Consider the following 21,901-nt stretch of genomic DNA (forward strand, 5'->3'; position numbering starts at 1 on the left):
TGTGGAATTGAAATGGGACTCGTAAAGTAGCTATTTTTGTGAGGGTTATGAGCCTGCATTTATGTTTTTACCAGATGACAAATAGGACTTCCAATCATCAGCATGCTATGAAAGCTGATCCGAAAACTATGACTAAATAAATAGTCAAAAAAGAAAATCTATAACCTTATCCAGGAGTCCAGAAGTCACATTTTGCTTGTAATCATGCCCTGATTTTTCTGAGAAAATCTGAGAAAACTGCAAGTACAAATATGGACCAAGTAGAACACCCAGGCAGGGCAAAGCACCAGGGCTGACGCCAACTCTCTCCCTCCGGACTCTTTGTCCTCACTCTTTGTCCTTTGCTCCACTGGCTGCCCTTGGCTTGGCCCTGCCACCATCCTAATGTTCCTTTGCTCTCCACTCTTTGATATGGAGGCCACTTTTACTCAATCCTTCCATTGCAAATTTGGAATTTTAAAAGAATAGTTTTATTAAGAAATTAAGGTTTGAAAAAGAAAAAAAAGGAGGGAAGGAAAGAGGAAGGGAAAGAAGGAAAGAAAGAAGGAAGGAAACAAAGTATAGAAATGAAGTTTCAGAGCATATGCTTATGATCTCCTATTGGAGGAGATCCACAACTGGGCATTTATTAGCTTAATTAAGAAGTCTCTACACTATTCTTCCTTTAGATTATTAAAAACCAAGCTAATATTTAGTCCTACAAATAAGGAAAGCTTTTAGCTCATTTGCAGAAGAGATGAATGGATGTTAGAGCTCAGTAGATGATGATCATCCCTCATAGCCTGCCCCTTCTTCTGTGCCCTTGTAGAACCATGAGGCCACATACTCTCTGGGAATGGCCTTCTGTAACTGATTTGTTTTTATAATATTAACACATTTCAAAGCATGCTTAAAATAACCTTGCTTCTGTTCACGGGAAGAAAGGCATTTTGCCACAGAAGCATGGTCAAATTTTATATCATCCATTGATTTTTATCTTTAGCTTATTTGAAGTGCCAGAAGTAGCTTTTAGGCTTGGCATGCCAGTTGACCCAACTGGCTGGTGCCAACATTGCACCTTCTTGGGTAGACTCACACTAAAGAAGGAAGTTTTTAGTGATACTGGCATTGATTACTTGACATGGGAATCAAATTTTGTGGTTTTTATAAGGTTGGGGCTCCTGAGATCATGGACCCAGCCAGGGATTTGTTCTGTAACCTTGCACTTTAAAGGATTTAGAAGTGGAGAAAAATCAGGGCATGATTACAAGCAAAATGTGACTTCTGGACTCCTGGATAAGGTTATAGATTTTTTAAAAAACATACCACTTGCAGACAATTTAGACTTTAGGAGGTCGCTATGCTCTAAAATTAGTAAAGTTCTCAGGAAGGAAGAAATATAAGTTGCTAAATTGCTTGAGTCTCATATTCTTTCCTTCCTTCTTTTCTTCTTTCCTCCCTCCCTCCTTCCCTCCCTCCTTTTTCCTTCTTTTCTTAATTTTTACATAAAAGAATGTTATGTTATATTCACCTAACTAGATTGCTTGTCTACATGGTAAAACATATCTTGCTTATAAACATTTAGTAGTTTCTAGCAATCAAACAAGGTCAACAATACGAAATTGACCTTAAATAGCAACTCTAACAGTATCCATTAGAACCCTCACAATGTTTTTCTATAATCCAAATTTTATTTCCAGTTTTGATCCTCATTGGTGGTTGTTCAAGCAACATTGACATATTATTAGAAAGGTCCTTATTTGGGGCAATAAAAATATTGTATGAAGCAACTCTTCCTGTTGAATCTGTAAATATATTTGAACTCATTTTAATCCAGGCACAGGATCTGTATCTTATGTGGGTCAGGTTGTAACTAGGTGATTCTACTGCTGAGTTCTGTTTAATAGGTAGGCACCTACTACATTAAGCTCTGGCTACAGTTTTCCTCTATGAGTGAGTTGTAAACACTTTTTTGTCATTAACTAACATTTTGGGGGCTCTGCTGGACTACAAGAGAAAGATGTTTTGGGGGCAAGATTTGGCCTTGTGTGGAGGTTCCTCAAAGAGTTAAAACTAGAACTGCCCTACAACCCAGGAATTGCATTGCTGGGGATTTACCCCAAAGAAACAGATGCAGTGAAACAGCAGGACGCCTGCACCCCAATGTTTATAGCAGCAAAGTCCACAATAGCCAAACTGTGGAAGGAGCCTCGGTGTCCCTCAACAGATGGATAAAGAAGATGTGGTCTATGTATACAGTGGAATATTCCTCAGCCATTAGAAATGACAAATACCCACCATTTGCTTTGACGTGGATAGAACTGGAGGGTATTATGCTGAGTGAAGTAAGTCAGTCATAGAAGGACAAACATTATATGGTCTCTTTCATTTGGGGAATATAAAAATAGTGAAAGGGATTATAGGGGAAAGGAGAGAAAATGAGTGGGAAATATCATAGAGGGAGACAGAACATGAGAGACTCCTAACTCTGGGAAATGAACGAGGGGTAGTGGAAGGGGAGGTAGGCAGGGGGATGGGGTGACTGAGTGATGGGCACTGAGGGGGCACTTGATGGGATGAGCACTGGGTGTTACGCTATATGTTGGCAAATTGAACTCCAATAAAAAAAATATATAATTAAAAAAAACTGTTATACCCAGCACATGGCAGGTGATCAACAATGGCTTGTTGAATTAAATTTACTTCTGTGATCCATACACATTAAAACTTATAGTGAAAGGGAATATAAGGGAAGGGAGAAGAAATGTGTGGGAAATATCAGAAAGGGAGACAGAACGTAAAGACTGCTAACTCTGGGAAATGAACTAGGGGTGGTAGAAGGGGAGGAGGGCGGGGGGTGGGAGTGAATGGGTGACGGGCACTGGGGGTTATTCTGTATGTTAGTAAATTGAACACCAATAAAAAGTAAATTAAAAAAAAACTTGCTGTTAGAAAGAGGGTGGAATTGGGTTCATGGTCCTTTGCATTCTTGCTGCATTTGTCCAACCTTTACAAAGCACGTACAAAATGCAAGACTGCAGACACTACTGTACTCCGGCAAGGTACTTCCCTGGAACTCTTTGCTCCCTGACATCTTGCGTAAATATGCCCCCTTTCTCACAGTACTTGTTTTCTTCCTGCTGAAACCTTTGTGCCGGATCTGTCTTTCCTCATGCACAAAGAAAACAAAACCGTTTCTGGGGAGGGAAAGGCCCTGCTCTCTGATGTGATGTATTGCTTTCTTTATCAAGATTCACCCTGAAATACTGGTGACTAGGAGTAGAGATGCCCACAGTGATAATGCCAGTCCCAGGATATTTTCTGGCCAGAGCGCTTGCAAAGCAACCACTGAATCACCCGACATGGTTAAGAACGACAAGAAAGGGTCCATGGGCCCGCCATTGGTCCAGCGCATTATGTTGGTAAGAACAGCATCTTTAGCATCTTTAGAGGCTGAGGTGCTTAAGTTGTAAGTAGAGTAGGGCAAATCAAACAATAGCTGGGAAGGAAGGAGTAAGCAATAGGGCCAGGGTGAGGGGAGGAACGGTGAATTTGGCAGAAGGTAGTAGAATGCTAGGAAGAGTGCCTTCATGTTTAATGCATTTGCTGCCAAACCCTTGTGATCAAATGGAAATTATTAATAAAAAATTACTGCTGATTTTATACGATGTTTTATGAACAACTGGATAGCCTTTGAAATGCAGCTAGTTAGATCTGGCTGTCTAAACGCAATAAGGACAGACCCTTGCTGGGTCTGTCAGTTATTGGCTCCTCAATAAAATTGCCCCTTGCCCCTAAAGACCTGGATGTGGGATTTTGTTGTCCCTGAAAGAGTTATAAGGACATCCTTTGGTCCTTATAGTGATGAGCACTTGTGGATGTAATCCAACACAATTCACTTTATGTTGGATTTCTCAACTTATTAAGCAATATGTTGCTTTTTCATAGCTCTTAGACGGCCTCCCCTTCTCTCCACAGTTTGGATTAATTGCTCCCTCCTTTGTGCTTATGTAGGATTTGTTTGAAGCCCTATTTTAGCATTCATGACATTTTTGTTCTTTTCCTGGTAGATGCTCATGTGTCTGCCTCCTACACTAAACCTAAAGTTCAGAAGGTTCTTTCTCTTCATTTTGATACATCAAGCACTAAGCATAATGCTTAGAATATATAGGATTTACTAAGGTAAGTCTGCAAAACTAAATAAGTGGTTAATGTGATTTAGGAAGGATATTTCAATGAGATCGATGGCTCATATGAATTATGGGGCTGCAGGAGATTTGAATGGAAGCGCTATTAACGTGTACAGATGGAACATGATGTACTTCAAATATTTTAATTTGTCAGCGAAGTGGAAGCAAATTGATAGGAAAATGTGTTAGGGCCACATAAAGAGAAATGCTTCCCATAAGTGCAGACAGGAGAAAGTATCAGCATGTTCTGCTGCTCTAATCAGATTATAGCCAACTGAAGTGTTTGTAGAAGATGCCAATGTTTCAATATCCCCACAATGTCTGGGGTATATCCCAGATAAGTACTGGGGACAGGGCTTTCAAACTTGTCCCTAAGATGTAACTCTGAGGAATATGCAGGATGCTGCATGACATTACTCCACACTGGACTGATTAAATGCGAACATTGTGTTCGTGCATTTTATCAAAAATGTGGCTTGGTTAAATATCCTGACGGTGAAAAGCAAAAGACTTAAAAATACTCTTCCTGCGTTGAGTTTCATGTTGGAAAGAGCTCATTTTCCTCACACTGCAGGGCAAGGGCAAAGGCAAGGAAAGGCTCTAGCCAGAAGCTGGAAATAGCTTTGTCACCAGGACCTCACAGAGCTGGACATTATAATAATGGTGTCTGCTCACAATGGCTCTCGTCTGGCCTAGGCTCTTGTCTTCCATGGTTTTTTTTATGGTTTGAGTGAAACTCTTACACTGGGCTTCAGCTCAAACTTCTAATTTGGGAAAGTGTGTGTTTTCTGTCTCACAATGCTTTACCATAAGCCCTCAATTTCCGCTTCCCGGCAATAAAATAGTTCTCATTGCCACAGCAAATGTGATAGATCTTTTTAAAGGAAGTCGTAATTGATGGCACTGCTGGAATGGTTAGAATTAAAGAGAGGGGGGTTGAAAACCCATGAGAAAATCATTTTCTTTGCCTACGATGTCTAGGATTTAGGAGACCTGTGTGAGGTTGACCCTCACTCAATTTCTGATGGTGTTGAGTAGTAGCATCTGTGTGACTCTTCCCCTAATGCTCTGTGACCCTGATGAAGGCACAGCACAGAGTCAGGCAGCTGGAAGACCTGGCCTGGAGAGTAAAAGCCCTTCTCTTGGGGGTTAGCTCCCACCAGGCTGGCTGTCCAGCAATGGTGGCACGAGCAGTTGACTGTGGGGCCACCACTCACCTCTCAGCCTCTTCAGTCTCTGCTCCCGCCTCCTCCTCCGTACCACGAGCAGGAGCACAAACAGCAGCAAGACCCCCACCAGGATGCAGGAGATGGTCACCAGCATCTTGAGCCCTTCGTTGGTTGTCAGCCCTTCTTCACTTTGGACAACTGACTTAATGAGTGGAGGGATTGTACCTGAAAGCAGGGTCCGTGGTGTTAGATGACTATTAATGAAGACAGCATGGCGGAGGTTTTAGGGATGACGGTTACAAGAGGCACATTGTGTGATCCAAGGGTGTCCAGGGTGATGAGCAATGAGAGGAGTTCTTTATCTAGGTCCTTGCTAATTTATTTATTTTCTCACACCCCTCCTCTGCCCAACTTGCAACTTACTTGACAGCACATCAAATCACGATCTGCACAAAGGGTGAAGCCCATTTCTTTGAAAGGGACTCATTTTGCAATGTACTGCTGGGTGCAGGCACTTGAAAGCACAATGTCCAGGCTAGTGCTTAAAAAAGCCACATGCATTTAGCTGGAATTGTCACCTATAGTACAACTTATAGAGGCTACTTGAAAAACCTGCACATCAAAGAAGGAACAGTAGGTCTGGCAAGTGGACAGGAGTCTGCAGGGAGACTGTTCCAGATACACTGGTTTAAAGAAGCCTAACGTCCCTTTCTGTTTGGTTATTCACTTGCTTTTTATCTACTTTAGAAACTCTCATTTTAGGGTGTAAAGACTGAAGATAAATTTTCAAAAAGGAAACATCTAGGTCTCCAAAGCACACTCCTTAACGATCAAGCATTATTATACAGTGTTATGAAATTCAGATTATTTAGAATCATAAGGAAACACCTAAGTAGACTGGACTCTGAGCTATATTTGAAGCTGCTGTCTATGCAGAGGCTGAATATAATGGGCACAGAGATTCAAACATGCATCCACACTTTTATGGGGCACGCATATTGGCACCTTCCATTATGTAAGAAGCTCCATCTCACTATATTTTTCATGTAAAACAAGGGCCAGGAAGTCAGTGGTTTAGGAAAAATAATGCAAAAATAATACAATTTCCCCCCTGAGCAAAAATGGTCTTTATCCTGCAGTTAGTAAGTAGAGCAGGGATAATAGAATCCCAGTGCCCTATGTTATCTGCCCAGGCCAAGAAAAGTGTTCTTTGAACTGTGCAGTGTTTTCAGCTGGAAACCATGTCTGTGGTTGCTCAGAACCCACATAAGGAGATGCAGGTGAAGCTGGTCTGCAAAACCAAGGCAACACAAGGATGCATGCAAACATTTTGCCAAGGAAATGGCAGAAGAAAGAGTCAAAGACACAGAAGAATCTGAGACCTGACTGGTATAGGTGTGAGGCTGTCAATGTTTGTTTCTCCCAAAATGAAAGAAAAATCTTCAGTCAGATATGATAAAAGAGATATTAAAGCTATATATCTATGAGATCAGTTCCAAGAAATCCACAATCCTTTTCAATGAAAATGCAAATATGTATTTTTATATCCTAGTGTAATAAAATCATTTCAGATTTCAGAAATTTAAATGTAGCTCACAAAACTTTTGCATGATTATAACCTAAGATCCAGGATAAAATGAGAGCATCATTTTTTTCTTTTTTCCTTTTTTTTTTAGAAGACAAGCACTTAAATTCTGCAGAGTGCTTTGTAAGTTTGAATTACAGTTTCAAATTTTGCCTGTGAGTGATTTCTCATTAAAAGATTAGCATGACCATATCATCAATATGCACAGTGAAGCCCAGTGCTCTGGCACCTACACAGATTATAGAGAAGCTACATGCCAGCATGTGATTATTGTAAGTCAATTAATGTAAGCCAATAAGCTAAAGTAAGAAATATGCTTTCTGCCCGAATATGTACCTGCTAGCAGAGGACTTTGGGGGAACTCTTAAATGCAAAGTAAAGTTTGGTAAATCAAAGTCCTTTATTTCATAAGATCAAAGAATTAAATCATGTTGGAGGAGAAAGCCACGGGGAAGGGCTACTCTGACTATGGTTGGTACTTGGGGTTGGGACACCCTTGAATGACATTACTTGCAACTGAGGGCTAGAAAGTTAGAGGTGGCCCACGAAGAGCATCAGCTCTTGAGCAGAAGGGTTACAATCCAGTTGCTGAGCTAGCCATTCCAGAGCCATGGCGCAGAGTACACTGCAGTTGCAGAACCCCAGGCTGGAGTAACCAATACCAGGAAGGCTTCCACCTAAGGCCCTTCCTACTTTCATGTGCCCCAGGCCTGAAATGCTGGAGGCCAGATAGGGTGTTGGCTGGGGAAGACTTTGTGGTGACATGGCCCTGGACAGGAAACTTAGGAGTGGGTTTCCAGTGTGCCAGAGCAGAAAGAACTCATTCTGGGTCATCCATGACAGTCTAGGAGAAAATGACCAAATGAGGATCCCAGTCAACATCACCTGGTTAGCTTCCTTTAGTTGTTTATGAGAGTTCTTGGGTTCATGGATATTCTTGTTAGGATTGTAAAACCTGTGCTCCAAGGAGGTTCTTGCTGGAGCTTTAATTAAGCAAGATCCCAAATACATACAGGCAGAAGAGGGAAGACCCTTTAGCCTGCCTACTGATGATGAATAAAGTATGGGTGGTGTTTGCTCAGGTACACACTTCCTGGGCTAAAGCCATCCAACACTGTGGTCTGACCTGATCAATGGCATTGGCCAGAAGACTCGGAGGGGTGGGGGATGCTAACTAAGCCAGGCGCTCCCAATATCCTGATGAACTGTAGTGGGTCTTACCTTGTGTTTGAGCAGCTAACTCAATCACTGCTTTTCCCTGAGTCAAAGTCACTGCAAAGCTGTAGAAATCAGCACCAACATGCTGTTTGAGACTTTCTAAAGTTCCCTAACTGCATAACCATCAATGACCCACTATCTTTCACCTCACTGGGCTGGACATTTGTTCAGATATCAATAAATAGCCTTTGATACAAGTTGTAGAAAAAAAAAGGATAAAAATCTGTATCATTTATTTTTGGTTCACCAACCATCACAAGATACCTTGCCTGGTTTTCAGAAAGTCCATGCAAATTGCATGTGCATGTGTGTGTGGGGTGGGACACATGCTAATATCCTATGATATACCGCTTTCATCAGTGCCTGCATTTCTGCTTAGGGACTGCCATAAGCTCCTTTACCATGAAGACTGTTTTGGCACATGCAGTCTAAGGGCTAAATGAGAGCAAAGGCAGAGTTATGTGGGTTGGGATGGGGTGGGGAATGGGTAGGGAGACAACAAAAGCAGTGTTAGCACATAGTCATTGACAAATGCACAGAAGCACATGTTTGGTAAGTGAAGGTAAAGAATCCTTCAGCCCAAAGAGAAACCACTTCTGCACCAAGAATCCCTAAGGAGATTCCCATTAGCCCTCAGTTCCGTATTTCTGGAACAGAGCCATGGTCTCGGGAACACCGTGAACTAGGGAGCCCCACAGGGAGCCGACTGAATGGCCCCGAAGCCTAAAGGGATCTGTGAGCACTGGTCACTCTGTGCCAAGGATGAATGTTGCATGGGAAAGGGACAGTAAGCACATGCACATGTCCTGTGACACAAAGAGGAGGGCCATAAAGCCAGCCAGCTTACTGCCATCGTAGTTCAGCGTGGCGAAGTTGGCCTGCTTCTCTGCACAGCCGGCACTGTTGCACACCCTCATCTGTAGCTCATACCACGTGGCTTCTTGCAGGTCGTACAAAATGTACGACTTGGAAAGAGAGGTCCGCTGAGCTGTGGTCCAGACTGTGGTCCCAAAGGGTCTGTACTCCAGTGTGAAGGAGGTGATGGGACAGCCGCCATCATTCCAGCCAATGAGGTTCAGCCTCACGCGCGTGGTGTTGATGCTGGCAAAGAGTTCTTGCTCCTTTGAAAATTGGGGCTCTGTAGGAGAGTGCACAGTGGAGGTCAGCTCATGGGATACACAAATGAAGGCCATCTGCATAGTCACACATTTCCTCTTTGGCTGCTTTCCCCACCTGGGTAAGGAGCTCAGTCCAAGTCTTGGTCATAGACAACTCCCAATTTGTCCACTATTTATTGGGACCTATAAACCAATGGGCAATCTCCAACTATCTCCCTACGTAGGTACTAGAGGGAAAACTGGGTGGGTAGAGGCTATCTTTGTGTATGTCAGAGCTCTTGAAGAACAGTGCTACTTTCATGTATGCATTTCCTTGAGTGGTTCTGAAGGAACCAGTGCTGTGTGCTGAGCTGACCTGTTTCCACTCTGGGGTGGATGGACCTGACTCAAGAATAGCCTAGTTGGATTTGGGAAGTACCAACGGGTGTCCCTTGCTATCTAAACAATTCCTACTGGAACCCAGGGATCTAGTGGACATACTTCTGCATAAATAAATCCCTCATCCTCTGAAGCCTTGCTGCATCTTATCCAAAACTCAGGTGCCAGGTCCAGGTAGCACCTTTGCCTTCCCATCTCTCACTCTTTGCTGCTATCCAGTGTGGCTCCATGCACTCGATGAGAGTCAGACATGAGAAGGAAGTTCCAAAGACCCTCTCTTCACTGCCTCACTCACTCTTCTGTGCCACTGTGCTCCTCCCCTTATTGGTGTCCCCAGACTACAATTTCACTGCTGAGCACCTGATCCCTCCATCCCCAGTGGTTCATCTCCTCAAATATTCATGTTTCAGATTAAAAATCAATTCACATTAAAAGTCAACAGTCTATATCAGTCACTTCTCACCTGAAAAGTGGGGCCTTGGAGGCAAAATGCGAGTTATGGATAGAGGGGGCATCGGGCGACGGAGAGGGGGAAGATCACAGTAGAAGAAGGTGAGGGGTAAATGTCATATTTCATGGTGACCCAGCTGGGGCACTTTATGTTGGCACTGAAACCCTTGATTTGCAAATGGCACTTGTCTTTTTCACAGCAGGTGAGATAACGAAGGAAGGGAATCAGGATATTCTGTGAAGATGGGCCATTCCTCTCATTGCACCGCAACACTTCTAAACCCGTTTTGGGAATAACAAAGTTCAAACTCACAAACAAACATGCAAATATAATGACATCTTCTGTGGTTCCAGTCCCCAAATTAAATCTGGAAAGTAGAGGAAATGTAGACACCAGGAAGCACACATACCTTTCCCCAATGTTTTTGCTTCTATGATTTCACTTATGCGTCCCGGTCCCACTCCATTTTGGGCAGTAAGAGTGAACTTATACCAAGTACCACACTTCAGATTTTCCAAGCGGTAAGAACGTTCACTTGGGCTGATTGGAAAACTTCCCCACTGCTCACTGTTATCCTCGGAGTACTGCAATATGTATCCTACAGAGCACAAGACATATTTGAAAGAGTCTTATTTCCTTTCTACTAAAAGTTGGTGGACGTTTGTATTTTGTAGGGGATGAGAGTTCTCAGCACTCATGCATCTTTGGAAGAAAACAGTTAAAGTCTCCCTGATGCCAGGAAATTGAACCCAGGCTGGGAGGAGGGCTATGATGATGTTTTGATTAGTATTTAGGCCACACCAGACATTACTATGGTGTATTGCTAATTGGTGTGGTGAAAATAAAACCACTTTCTCCCCATTTCCTTTTAAAGGGTGTAGCAAGCAGCAGGGAATGGACACTAGGTCTCTAGATATTGGCCCTCAGGGAACACATGCCTGAATCCTTGGGTATCAGCATGCTCTGAAGCTGACTTACATTTAAGAGAACTAAAGCTCCAGAAAAGGGGTATGTTATCAAGGGGGTAGGAATCTCCTCAACAACCCCCCACCCAGGCCATAATCACCAAGGGAACTGGCTCTAAATCCTGTATTCATTCCAACATTTCCATGGTGACCTGGCCTCTCCTTTGTCTGAAAAATCCCTCCAAAAATTCATTTCTGTACATGACCACTACCACCTGTACTTCCACTAGCATGAACATTAACTGTCCATTTCCTGAGTGTTCACCATGTGCCAAGCACCGTCCTCAGCCCACTAGGTTCATTACTTCACATAACCCTAGAAGATAGTGATTTTTATCCCCACAGCACAGAGCAAGACACTGAGGTCCAGAGAGGTTAGGTGACCATTTGACGGCCCGCTAAAGTAAGTGAGATTCAAACCCCACCTTCAGAAACTGAAGCCAGCACTCTTGGCCCTTGTGATCATTGAGACATTCCTCCTTGTTATGGCCATCATCCTGTTACCCCAATCACTTCCTGGGGGGCAAACAGGTCCTGTTTTCTCCGTCCCTGTCTCCTCCACATTCACACCCAGGCAATCAAGGACCAGCCTGCCTGGTGCATGGTGTCCTCAACCCCCCCCCCCCACCCCTGAGTGGACTGCTATCCTCCGGGCTCCATTTTTGACATGGGCAAAGCACTGCAGAGACTCCCAAGCCCACACAGGCAGCATCAAGTGTTTTGCGGACCTCTCACATGGAGGTCATCTGTCCTTGATTCCTCTTCTGTGGTCAGGGTCCACATCTTCCCTACTCTTTACTCCTTCCCTCCCCTCTGGGCCTCTGCTGCCTTGGGGTCCCTCCTCCTTTCCGAGACTCATTTTCTCTTTGAGCATTCCTGATCTGCACGTCTCAAAGCTCCTACAGCACCTGACAGATGGGTGACGGATCTGTGTTCTCCATGCTCCCATGTCATCTCCTGGCTTCAACTCCAGCTCTGCCCAAACCACCTCCCTGCTGCTCTGAATGTCATGGGGAAGAACACTTTCCTTCTAATTTCCTCCACCCAAATCACATCTGGGAAGCTCCTCTAACCCTTGGCAATAGGAGACCCCATGCCAACAGCTTTGGCTACCATTGTGTTTCAGGGACAATCAGGGGATTGTCTTTGCTTAGAAACCCTTCATTACTAAAATTGGCTTCACCTTCATGACCTTCTGCTCTGACACTTCCTGTACCACCTCTCCCAGGCTCTCATACTTACAGAACCAAAACTTTATTTCATTTGAGCCTGAAGTCCTAGAGTCCCTCTAACTCTCCCCTCAATGCCCCATTTTTTTTTTTTTCCATAACGATGTTCTCTAACCAGCCTAGAACCTTCTGTAAACCATTTCCACCAGGAGCCTATTTTCACTCACTCCTCTGACTTTGGCCACACTTATTCTTCCAGTCACCGGCTCTGGTAACCTGTGATTCACTTTTTCTTCCAGGTGTCTGGCACTACTTGACAAAGTCATTAAACTGGGAAAACTGTGACCACAATTTAGGCAATTTATATGCAGCTGGGGCCTCGCTCCCTCTTGGCAATGACTTTTTTCCTCTATTAATGACTCCCTGTGCATTTCACACGGTAGCTGTTACAAATCTTCCCCATATTCCTCAAAACTACAAGCATAATTTCACCTCAAGTCAGCCAATTATTTAAAAATATAATCTCGCCTTTTTCTCTCCCCCTTCCCAAAAAGGGAACATCCTCCCATTTACTCAGTGAAGGGTAATAAATATTCACCAACTGATTGTTAAAAAAAAAAAAAAAGTAGAGAGGTGCCTGGGTGGCTTAGTTAGTTAAGTGTCTGCCTTCAGGTCAGGTCATGATCTCAGGGTTCTGGGATTGAATCCTCCATTGGGCTCCCTGCTCAGAGGGGAGTCTGCTTCTCCCTTTTCCTCTGCTTCTCCTCCCTGCTTTCTCTCTCTCTCCCTCTTAAGTAAATAAATAAATAAATAAATAAATAAATAAATAAATAAAATCTTAAATAAAAAAGAGCCCTGACCAGTAGCATTTCTGATTTTTGGTGTGTGTGACAATCCCTAGCCTGGGTGCAGTCACTGAGTTTAAGGCGGGGAAGAGATAGGACAGTTTGCTCTCATGAGCTGGAAGGAGCTGGCTCCAGCACACTGCTGGCTTCACCCTGAAATGGCTCGCTATTTCTGGTTGTCTATCACCCTCCTCACTCAGAAGAAGGAATGTCCTCTCTCTTTGGAATTCCCCGCCCATGCTCTAGGACCAAGCCCCCATCCCCAACTCTTTTTTTTTTTTAATTTATTTTACTTTTTTAAATTGGAGTTCAATTTGCCAACATATAGCATAACACCCAGTGCTCATCCTGCCCAGTGCTCATCCTGCCCAGTGCCCCCCTCAGTGTCCATCACCCAGTCATCCCAACCCCCCACCCACTTCCCCTTGCACTACCCCTTGCTCATTTCCCAGAGTTAGGTGTCTCTCATGCTTTGTCACCCTCACTGATATTTTCACTCATTTCCTCTCCTTTCCCTTTACTTCCTTTCACTATTTTTATATTCCCCAAATGAATGAGACCATATAATGTGCATCTTTTGTCTGTTGCTCTGGATTCTCTCCCTTTCCTGTGGCCACAGCTTGCTCCAACTCTATGCAGAATTATCATGCTATCTCATTCCTCAGAACAGACTTCCTTTATTCTTTTCTGCTATGGACTACTTTCAAAAGCTTTGTACAAATGGATCATTTCTCACCTAAACTCTAGGTTCTCCATCTTTTTGTGCTTTAAAAATTATAACAGTAACTGCTTAATTACTAATTAAATTAGTAATTATTAATTATTCAAATGAGTGATTGAGTAAAGGAGTGAATGAATGATGGAGTGTTGACAACATGGGGAAGAAGAATCTTGGGGGAGGGAGGTTACCAAATTCTTTCTTTCCTGCCTTCATTAATCTTCCTCTCGGGTTGGATGCACAATGGTAATTTTGTGAATGGGATGCCTTGGATGAATGATGGGTTTCGGTAAAATACCATAAAAATAGACGCGTGGCTTGCTGTTTAGGTGGTGGGACCATTAATTATAATTGACACATAACAATTACTTGATGGAGATGTGTCACTTCTCAGCCTGAGGATAGTGACAATCAACTACTGTGGGCACCTATTGCTCATTACCTCTGATAGAACTGCCCCCGTTGTCTCCAGGGAGCCATGAGAGCGTGATGGAAGAAGATGTTGTTTTGGACACTGTAAGCCGAGGCTGATCGGGTGGAACTAGATAGGAAACAGTTTTTAGAAAACAAGAATTAGTTTTTCACATCTTTAATCTGCCTTAACAGCCATTTACCAAATCATTTTTAACAGCCATTTATTAAATAAGTGTTTTAGGTTGCCAAAATATGCAATTCACTTCTGTCAAAATGTCTATTTAGTTGAGGTCCTTGGTTAAAGAGACAGAGCAGAGTGAGTCTATTATTTAATGAAAATTCAACTGCATTTCTCCTTGGATTTATGTCTAACTCATTTCCTCACTGATTCCTTGAATTTCTGAGTCGTTCATCACTGATTGAAATCTTCTTTACGCTTACTGAGGATGTGTGCATTGCTCTGAATTTCAGCCATGATCCAAGGGAAAAAGATAAATGGCATCCACTTAGCTGTTCTGTTCCCAGGGATGCGAAGGGGGAGGAGAGAGTAGGGGAGGGAAGACTGGGTGAGGGAAATTTAAGGGAGGGGGAGTGGGGGAGGGCACAGTGGCTAGTGGGAAAAAGAATAGCAAAAATTTTCACTTTTTAAGCTACTCCCCCAAGATGCAACACATACACACACACACCTACACACAGCTCTGAAAATCAAAGGTGTGCCATTGGGTGTCTGCACGTGAACTTGCACACTCATATGAGGTTTTGAAGAATACATACTTCTAACTAATGGGGCTCAATATTATTTTGGATCAGAACCGAGGACAGAAACATTGAAGGATTTCAGAATCAGGTTATCCAAATTGTATAGAAACTTCCCATAAAATGCTCATCTCTTTTCCTCTGAGAAAGGCCCATATATATTAACCCAAAGGTGGGAAAACCTGACCTGTCTGTTAGAGTCACAATATCATGCCAATTTTCTGAAACACAATGGAATTCCCTCGACTCCAATTTACTTGGAATTTCAGACCAATATTGCATTATTTTTTAAAAAATATGGTTGTTCTCCTCCTCTTCCCTCGCAATACCAATTTTATTTTTACTCTCTCTGATTTATTAATGTGACAACACTTAAGTCCAAAGAAGCATACATACCCTTTGATTTTTCTACTAATAAAATATGGCTGTGCACCCAAACATGAACCCGCTCAATGGTCATTTGGGATTTTAGGTACAATTTTAATTTAATTATCTTGAATTTGTCACGTGCTTTTTCTGTTTGATATCAAGAAAAAACCACATATGCTGTATTAAAGATTCAACTAATTGTTATAGCAATATGCTTAGATTTTCATCTGATGACCTCTTAATGTACATTACATATAAAAGTTTAGTTACTCAGCAGATAACAGACTTCAGTTCAGACTAATTTTTTTTGTGTGTGTGTTTTCTGGGTTCTACTGACACATATGTAGACTAAACCGTGCAATTAGCTGAAATTATCAAGAACTTAGCGATGCACACATAAAGAAAAATGAGACTAGGCTCTCTATGCACAAAAATATGAATAGTGTTATCTTTCGGATTATGAATGTTTTTTGATTTGCTGCGTTACATTTTCTGAAATGAACATGTTTTTTTTTGTAATATGAAAATAGCAATTAGCTCTTTAGAAAGGCTGATTTTTAAATTTGTTCAATTTTACTCTTTGCATATAGGCATGCATATAAAAATATCATTAAGAAGAGTCCCCAATTATTGTACCTTGTACTTGTAAATTTAAAATAATTTCATCAGATCCCCAGTTGTTATTGGCAATGCAGCTATAATAGCCAGAATCTTCCGCCTTCACTGTACGGATAATGAAGCTCCCGTTGCTGAAGATGCTCCTCCGCCCATCAATCGTTACTAGGCTGGGTGTCCCGTTACTACCTCACAGGAAGAAAAGGGCACAGATTAAAGAAATTACAATCCAAATTAGCTGAGGCTGGGGAAAAGCATAAAGACTCTCTCTGAGGTAAACAACACATTTGGAACTAAATTGTGATTACATGACAAAAACAATCAAATAGCTGAATTTCATTCATTGTAAAACACGCCATGTGGAGGGTAGATTTGTGCCAGGGGCTTGGATTCTGGCTCTCACATATGGCAATGTTCGTCACATGCTGAATGGGCCTCTCCCTCCTCCACCATATAGGCACCAACCACTTCCTCTTGGGAATTCCTTCTGGGACAGAAGTGCCATTTTGACACAATCACATAGGGACAACTAAATGTGGGAATCTCCTGTAGACTTGCTTAGATCTACAGTTGTTAATGATTTTGACCCCATGAACCATGGTCTCTCAAGAGGGTGATGAGTTGGTCCTAGAATAAAAAGAGTTCCCTCGCCATTGTAACTGCAGCCATGGTGGCAACTGTCCAGCCATCCCCACATTAGGCAGGATGCCTGACCTTGGGAGCTTATTTATTTCTTTGGATAAACTGATTTTAAAAGAGGAGAAAAGTGGTCCCTGGACCAAGACTGTTATTTCAATAGTTTATGTCTTTTAAGGGCTTTTGTTTAAAATAGGCACTCCTCTGAAACCATTTTATATCAAATCTCCATGCTCATTAGTGAATTGTCAGCCCTTAATTTATATCCTAATTTCTTCCTCTGAACATAGAGAAAGCACTTAGAAAAGTTATAGGACAGAATACATCTCACCCACTTTCTGCCTCCTATCTTGGCTGCGATTATTCTAATAATTACTATTGAGTATGCAAAACCAGATTTTATGTTAGCAAAGTCCTAATGCATTCCATTTCTTGACATTATTTCTCAGAGCATTTGAGGTAGGGTTGGTTGAACCATTATCTTAGAAGGAGAAAGATAGTTGTCAGGTCTCAGGTGACATTGGCCTTCTTTATCTCAGTTATATGGGAAATTCACATGATAAAGTACAGAGATGATTGGATTGGTCAGACTATTTTCCTTGCAAGCGTTCTGTTGAACTTAAAGGATCTGAATTTATGGAAGATTGACACAAAATGCCAGACCTTTTTAGTGCTAAAGTCAAGATCCTACTCCATGCCCACACCTCCTCTTCCATCTCAGAAGATTTGGTGTTTCCTGGAATTTTCATGAGTGTCAATGGATAGAAAATTAGACCACTAGACCCAACTTGGTATGTCTGATGTAATCTCTAGAGTTTCACTAAAGGCATACATTAGGTTACTGGTTACCTGTCTTTCATCCACTTTACTGCAGGAGAAGGGTCCCCAACAGCTTTACAAGGCAAGGCGATGTCCTTCATCCATGGAGTAGTCACTGTGCCACTGAAGGTCAGGATTCGTGCAGGAGCTGGGGCACCAAACACAGCAGAAACCCAATTATGCCACAGCCTCATCTATACAAAAGCCAAAATGACCTTCCCCCATATAGTAACACTCCCAAAAAGGGTGAATGCAGCATAGCCAAATAATGATATATGTAAAAGAGGTTTATTTGTTAAGAACATACAAATAGCTGAAAATTTCTATTGTGGCATTTCCCCCATCTTTTGACTAAACTTGAGGAGCCCAAATTAAATATTTGGGTTTTCATAAGCCTAGCAGCCCCAAGCTGTGTTTTCTATGAGCCCAATTATTTGTCAGAGCACTTTATTAAGCAATTTATCTTAACTCCAAAAATCACACATTAAAATATACTTTTAATATCTGAGAGAATAGACTACACAAAGTATAAAGCCCCAAAAGATGGAGAAGTAAAACAGGAACAGCTTCTATTTATCAATTTTGTGGAACTTTCCTGACTTTATTGAATTAACTTGATCTTCAGCACAAATGTTAAGAAAAAATGAATGTTTTCTGAACAGCTTCTTCTGAAGCAACTGTTTGCTTGGGATAGAGATTCAGATACTCCAACAGGAGCATTGGCCTGAGACATGTGACATCAGCACAGTCCCAAAGTAGCAGGAGCAGAGAGGAAAAAGCCCAGGTGGACCTTTGTCAGCAGGGTTCTCCTTGAAGACTGAGAGGCCTGGAACTGACAGGTTCTTAGAGCTACCTTCTTAAGGGAGACATAAAAGCTGACACCAAGACACAAGTCCTCCAGAGGCAAAGCAATGTGCCCCACCTTTGCCATACATTGGGATACTGTCTTCTGGGACATTCCCTCTGAAAGCGTAGCCAGGCCAGATGCAGTCATAGACATCACATTCCAAGATTGCAATTTTACCTCTAAGAGATCTTGATAACATGCTTATTAATGTGATAATTAAGAAAAGGTCAGAATACAATAGTGAGGGGGGAAAAGAGAATGCTGTCACAGTTTTAAACACAAATGCAGATAAAAAGTAAATATATTGTTGGCAAGTTAAATAAATTCACGGATCTTTTTTTGTTTATTGGACTCTTTGATTATGATATCCAGCCACCCTGAACACACACTCTCACATTTAGAAAGCAATGATTATCAATGAGCATAAGGATTGTATCATGGGATCAAAGCAAACCAGCAACATGTGCTTCTCCCTCCCCAGAGCAAGCTGATACTCCTCAAAACTACTCAAGGACTTGACTCTATTTCCCAGGTGGGTTCTTCCCAGATGGGTATCTGGGTGCTGACCCCTCTCCATATCTGACTCCTGCTGGAGGTCTCTTGAGAAAAATGACTTTCCCAACTGCCTGCCTGACACTCAACACACAGAAGTAGAGACGAGGTAAAGCTATTGCCTAACCCTGCATCTCATGCTGCTGGTTTGCTTTGATCCCATGATACAATCCTTATACTCATTGATAATCACTGCTTTCTAAATGTGAGAGTGTGTGTTCAGGGTGGCTGGATATCATAATCAAAGAGCCCCAATAAACAAAAAAAAAATCCATGAATTTGTTTTCCTTGCCAACAACATATTTACTTTTTATCTGCAATTTTGTAAAAAAAATGTGACAGCATTCTCTTTTTCTCCCTCACTATTGTATTCTGACCTTTTCATAATTATCACATTAATAAGCATGTTATCAAGATCTCTTAGAGGTAAAATTGCAATCTTGGAATGTTCTCTTTTCTCTTTTAGGCACCTAGCAGCCTTGTTAGTAACCAATTGCCAATGTGGTGTATTCCAAAATCAGGAGGCATCTCCTGCTGGCCTGGAATTATGATGTTAGTATATTTACTAGTGAAAACTGGTAATTTAGTGGTACCCTAAACACTGGGTGGTAGCAATTAACAGAAGTAGAATAAGAATATTCTGTGCCTATACGTGCTTTTTAGGACCAGTATAACATTTCAGTGTGCTGATTCAACATTAATTTTTGGGAACTTTTATTCTTTGGTGACTTTGACTTCCCACTGTTAATTAAGGTCTTTTTTTTTATAGCATTCCATCAATGGAAGAAGAGCCAAAGATTTTCTTATATTCATAAATTTCCAAATTCCACAGACCCTAAAATAAGCACTTCCTCTTTAAGAAGTATGATGATTGCTTTTGATGAAAGTAGAATTTCCTTGGGAAGTTGGTATGTAGTGATTTTCACCCACCCAAGGGGTGAGTGGAGGCTCTTTTTCCTCACTTTCCTTAAGACACTTTGAGTTGTAAAGCCACTCACTCTCAGTGCTATGTTCACTTCTAGAAGGATTCTTTTCTGATTTGCATAAAAGCCCAGTGCTAACTAGCAGCAACCTTATTTCTTAAGCTGAAATGTGATAACACGTGATGTTCTGATTTTCTAGTGATTTTTAGGGCATTGTAAGCTTTATTTCTGGTAGAATAGGGATTTAAACACAGTCCAATTAGAGTGGGAAATGAGGTCTTTACTACAGTGGCACACCTTTAGCTAATGGCTCCACCATGATGATTTCACTGCTGTTGCCTCTCCCAGCCGAAGTCACAGCTACCACCCAGACGCTGTACTGACGGTTCCGACTCAGGTTGGGAATTCTGTAGGAAAATGAGTCAGGAGAGGCTTCAAACTCGCTGATCACCTGTGAGAGGAGACATAAATGTTCCCACATTCAAGGAGGTAAATGGCACACATGGATTTCCTAAAGGCACAGTTATTAACATATTATCTACCAAAAGAAACAAAAGACACAGCTAATCTTTTTCCAAAATGCAGGAATATATCAATATCAATATCGACATCTCATATATAGAGATGTCATATGTAGAAAGTTTATATTTCTCTGTGCAGCAGCTTTGACAGCTACCATGAAGTAGCTTAACCTTTTTAATTATGGGTCATGGTACATCTGTTTTCTGTTGAAATAGAGTCACAAAAACAAATTTACCCTCCTACCCAAAATGACCTAAGAACACATGGAGTATATGAAACCACAGTCTCAAAGGCATTGTACATCAGGTTATGAAGTACAAGGCCCTCTGAAATATGGGAGACAAATGAAATAAGCTTATTATTGCAGGGCTTTTACATTTTTTTGTGAGAGTCTCCAGGCCCTGGCACAGAGAGGGAGCCCAGGAGGAGGCCAGCAGCTTCCCTGAGTTGAGGATTCACACCTGAGAGACTGGGAAGAAGCTGGAGCTCATAGGACAGAGTTGAGAATTCACACCCAAGAGACTGGAAAGAAGCTGGAGTTCGTAGGACAGAGCTACACACAGAGAGAATGCTGGGGATCTGAAGAGCATCTCACATGGGTATTTAGCCAAGCAGATCTGTGCACGCATGGTGGGAAGCTAACAGAAACTAGAGAAAGAACTAACTGAATGGATAGGAAGTCACAGTGCCCAACATTTACACAGGGCTGGGGATAGTGCCTGTCCTACCAACCAGAGTGGAAGACCTCAAGATTCATGGAGCATTGGATACAGTACATCAGGGTCTTACCTTGGTGGTGGGGAATAACTAGGCCTAGATTGAACACCACAGTGGTATTGCCTAACAAATATTAAAAGCAAAATTCATATAGATGAAATTTTCACTAAGGAACTGCACCCCAGAACAGAAGTCAGAATATTTACAGGAGTAAAAATATCCAGTACTCAATAAGGTAAAGTTCATAATGTTCTACATCCAATAAAAATTTCCCAGATAAGAACAACCCAAATATCCATCAACTGGTGAATGGATAAACAAAATGTGTTGTATCCATACCAGAGAGTATTATTCAACAATAGAAAGAAATGGAGTATAATACATTTTTAACTTGGATAAATCTTGAAAGTATTATACTAAGTGAAAGAAGCCAATCATAAAAGATTACATACTTATTCCCTTTTCATGAAATTTCCAGAATAGGCAAATCCAGAATCAGAAAGTAGACTAGTGTTTCCAGGGGGCAGGGTGGGGTTGGGACAGAATGGATAATGACTGCAATGGGGTATAAGGATTTTTTGGGTGATGATGATGAATGTTCTAAAATTAGATAATGGTGGTGGTTGTGTAACTCTATGAATATACTAAAAGCCATTGAATTGCACACATTAAAAGCATGAATTTTATCGTATGTAAATTAAACTTCAAAAAAACTGTTAGAAAAAAAATTTCAAGAATGCAAAAAAAAAAAGCCCAGAGAAGCATTTCTTTCATAAAGAAAATATAATTCAATCAATCATATTTGACCTATAATTGACACAGATATTAAATTTAGCAAATATGGGCATTGTAATAGTTATTATAATTGTATTATAGCTGTTTATAACTATAGATCTTCAAGAATTTAAATAGATACATGAATGATATAAAAAGACCCAAGTCAAAC

At 41.6% G+C, this 21,901-nt stretch overlaps 1 protein-coding gene across 2 annotated transcripts in view; it reads right to left on the reverse strand.

Annotated features, from left to right (window-relative positions):
* DSCAM (DS cell adhesion molecule) overlaps nt 1-21,901 on the reverse strand; it is a 729,459-nt gene that overhangs the window by 41,755 nt on the left and 665,803 nt on the right. Inside the window, exons 21-27 of one of the 2 annotated variants that reach the window (XM_038581531.1) lie at nt 20,014-20,167; nt 17,425-17,542; nt 15,961-16,124; nt 14,228-14,326; nt 10,498-10,686; nt 8,989-9,279; nt 5,387-5,563 (exon numbers count right to left, since the gene is read on the reverse strand). In XM_038581531.1, the coding sequence (XP_038437459.1) occupies nt 5,387-5,563; nt 8,989-9,279; nt 10,498-10,686; nt 14,228-14,326; nt 15,961-16,124; nt 17,425-17,542; nt 20,014-20,167 (1,192 nt within the window). Of the gene's footprint in view, nt 1-5,386; nt 5,564-8,988; nt 9,280-10,497; nt 10,687-14,227; nt 14,327-15,960; nt 16,129-17,424; nt 17,543-20,013; nt 20,168-21,901 lie in introns of those variants that run through there. The other variant, XM_038581532.1, reaches the window with a different exon arrangement.

This window comes from Canis lupus, chromosome 31 (genome assembly GCF_011100685.1).
Source record: "Canis lupus familiaris isolate Mischka breed German Shepherd chromosome 31, alternate assembly UU_Cfam_GSD_1.0, whole genome shotgun sequence".
NCBI lineage: Eukaryota > Metazoa > Chordata > Mammalia > Carnivora > Canidae > Canis > Canis lupus.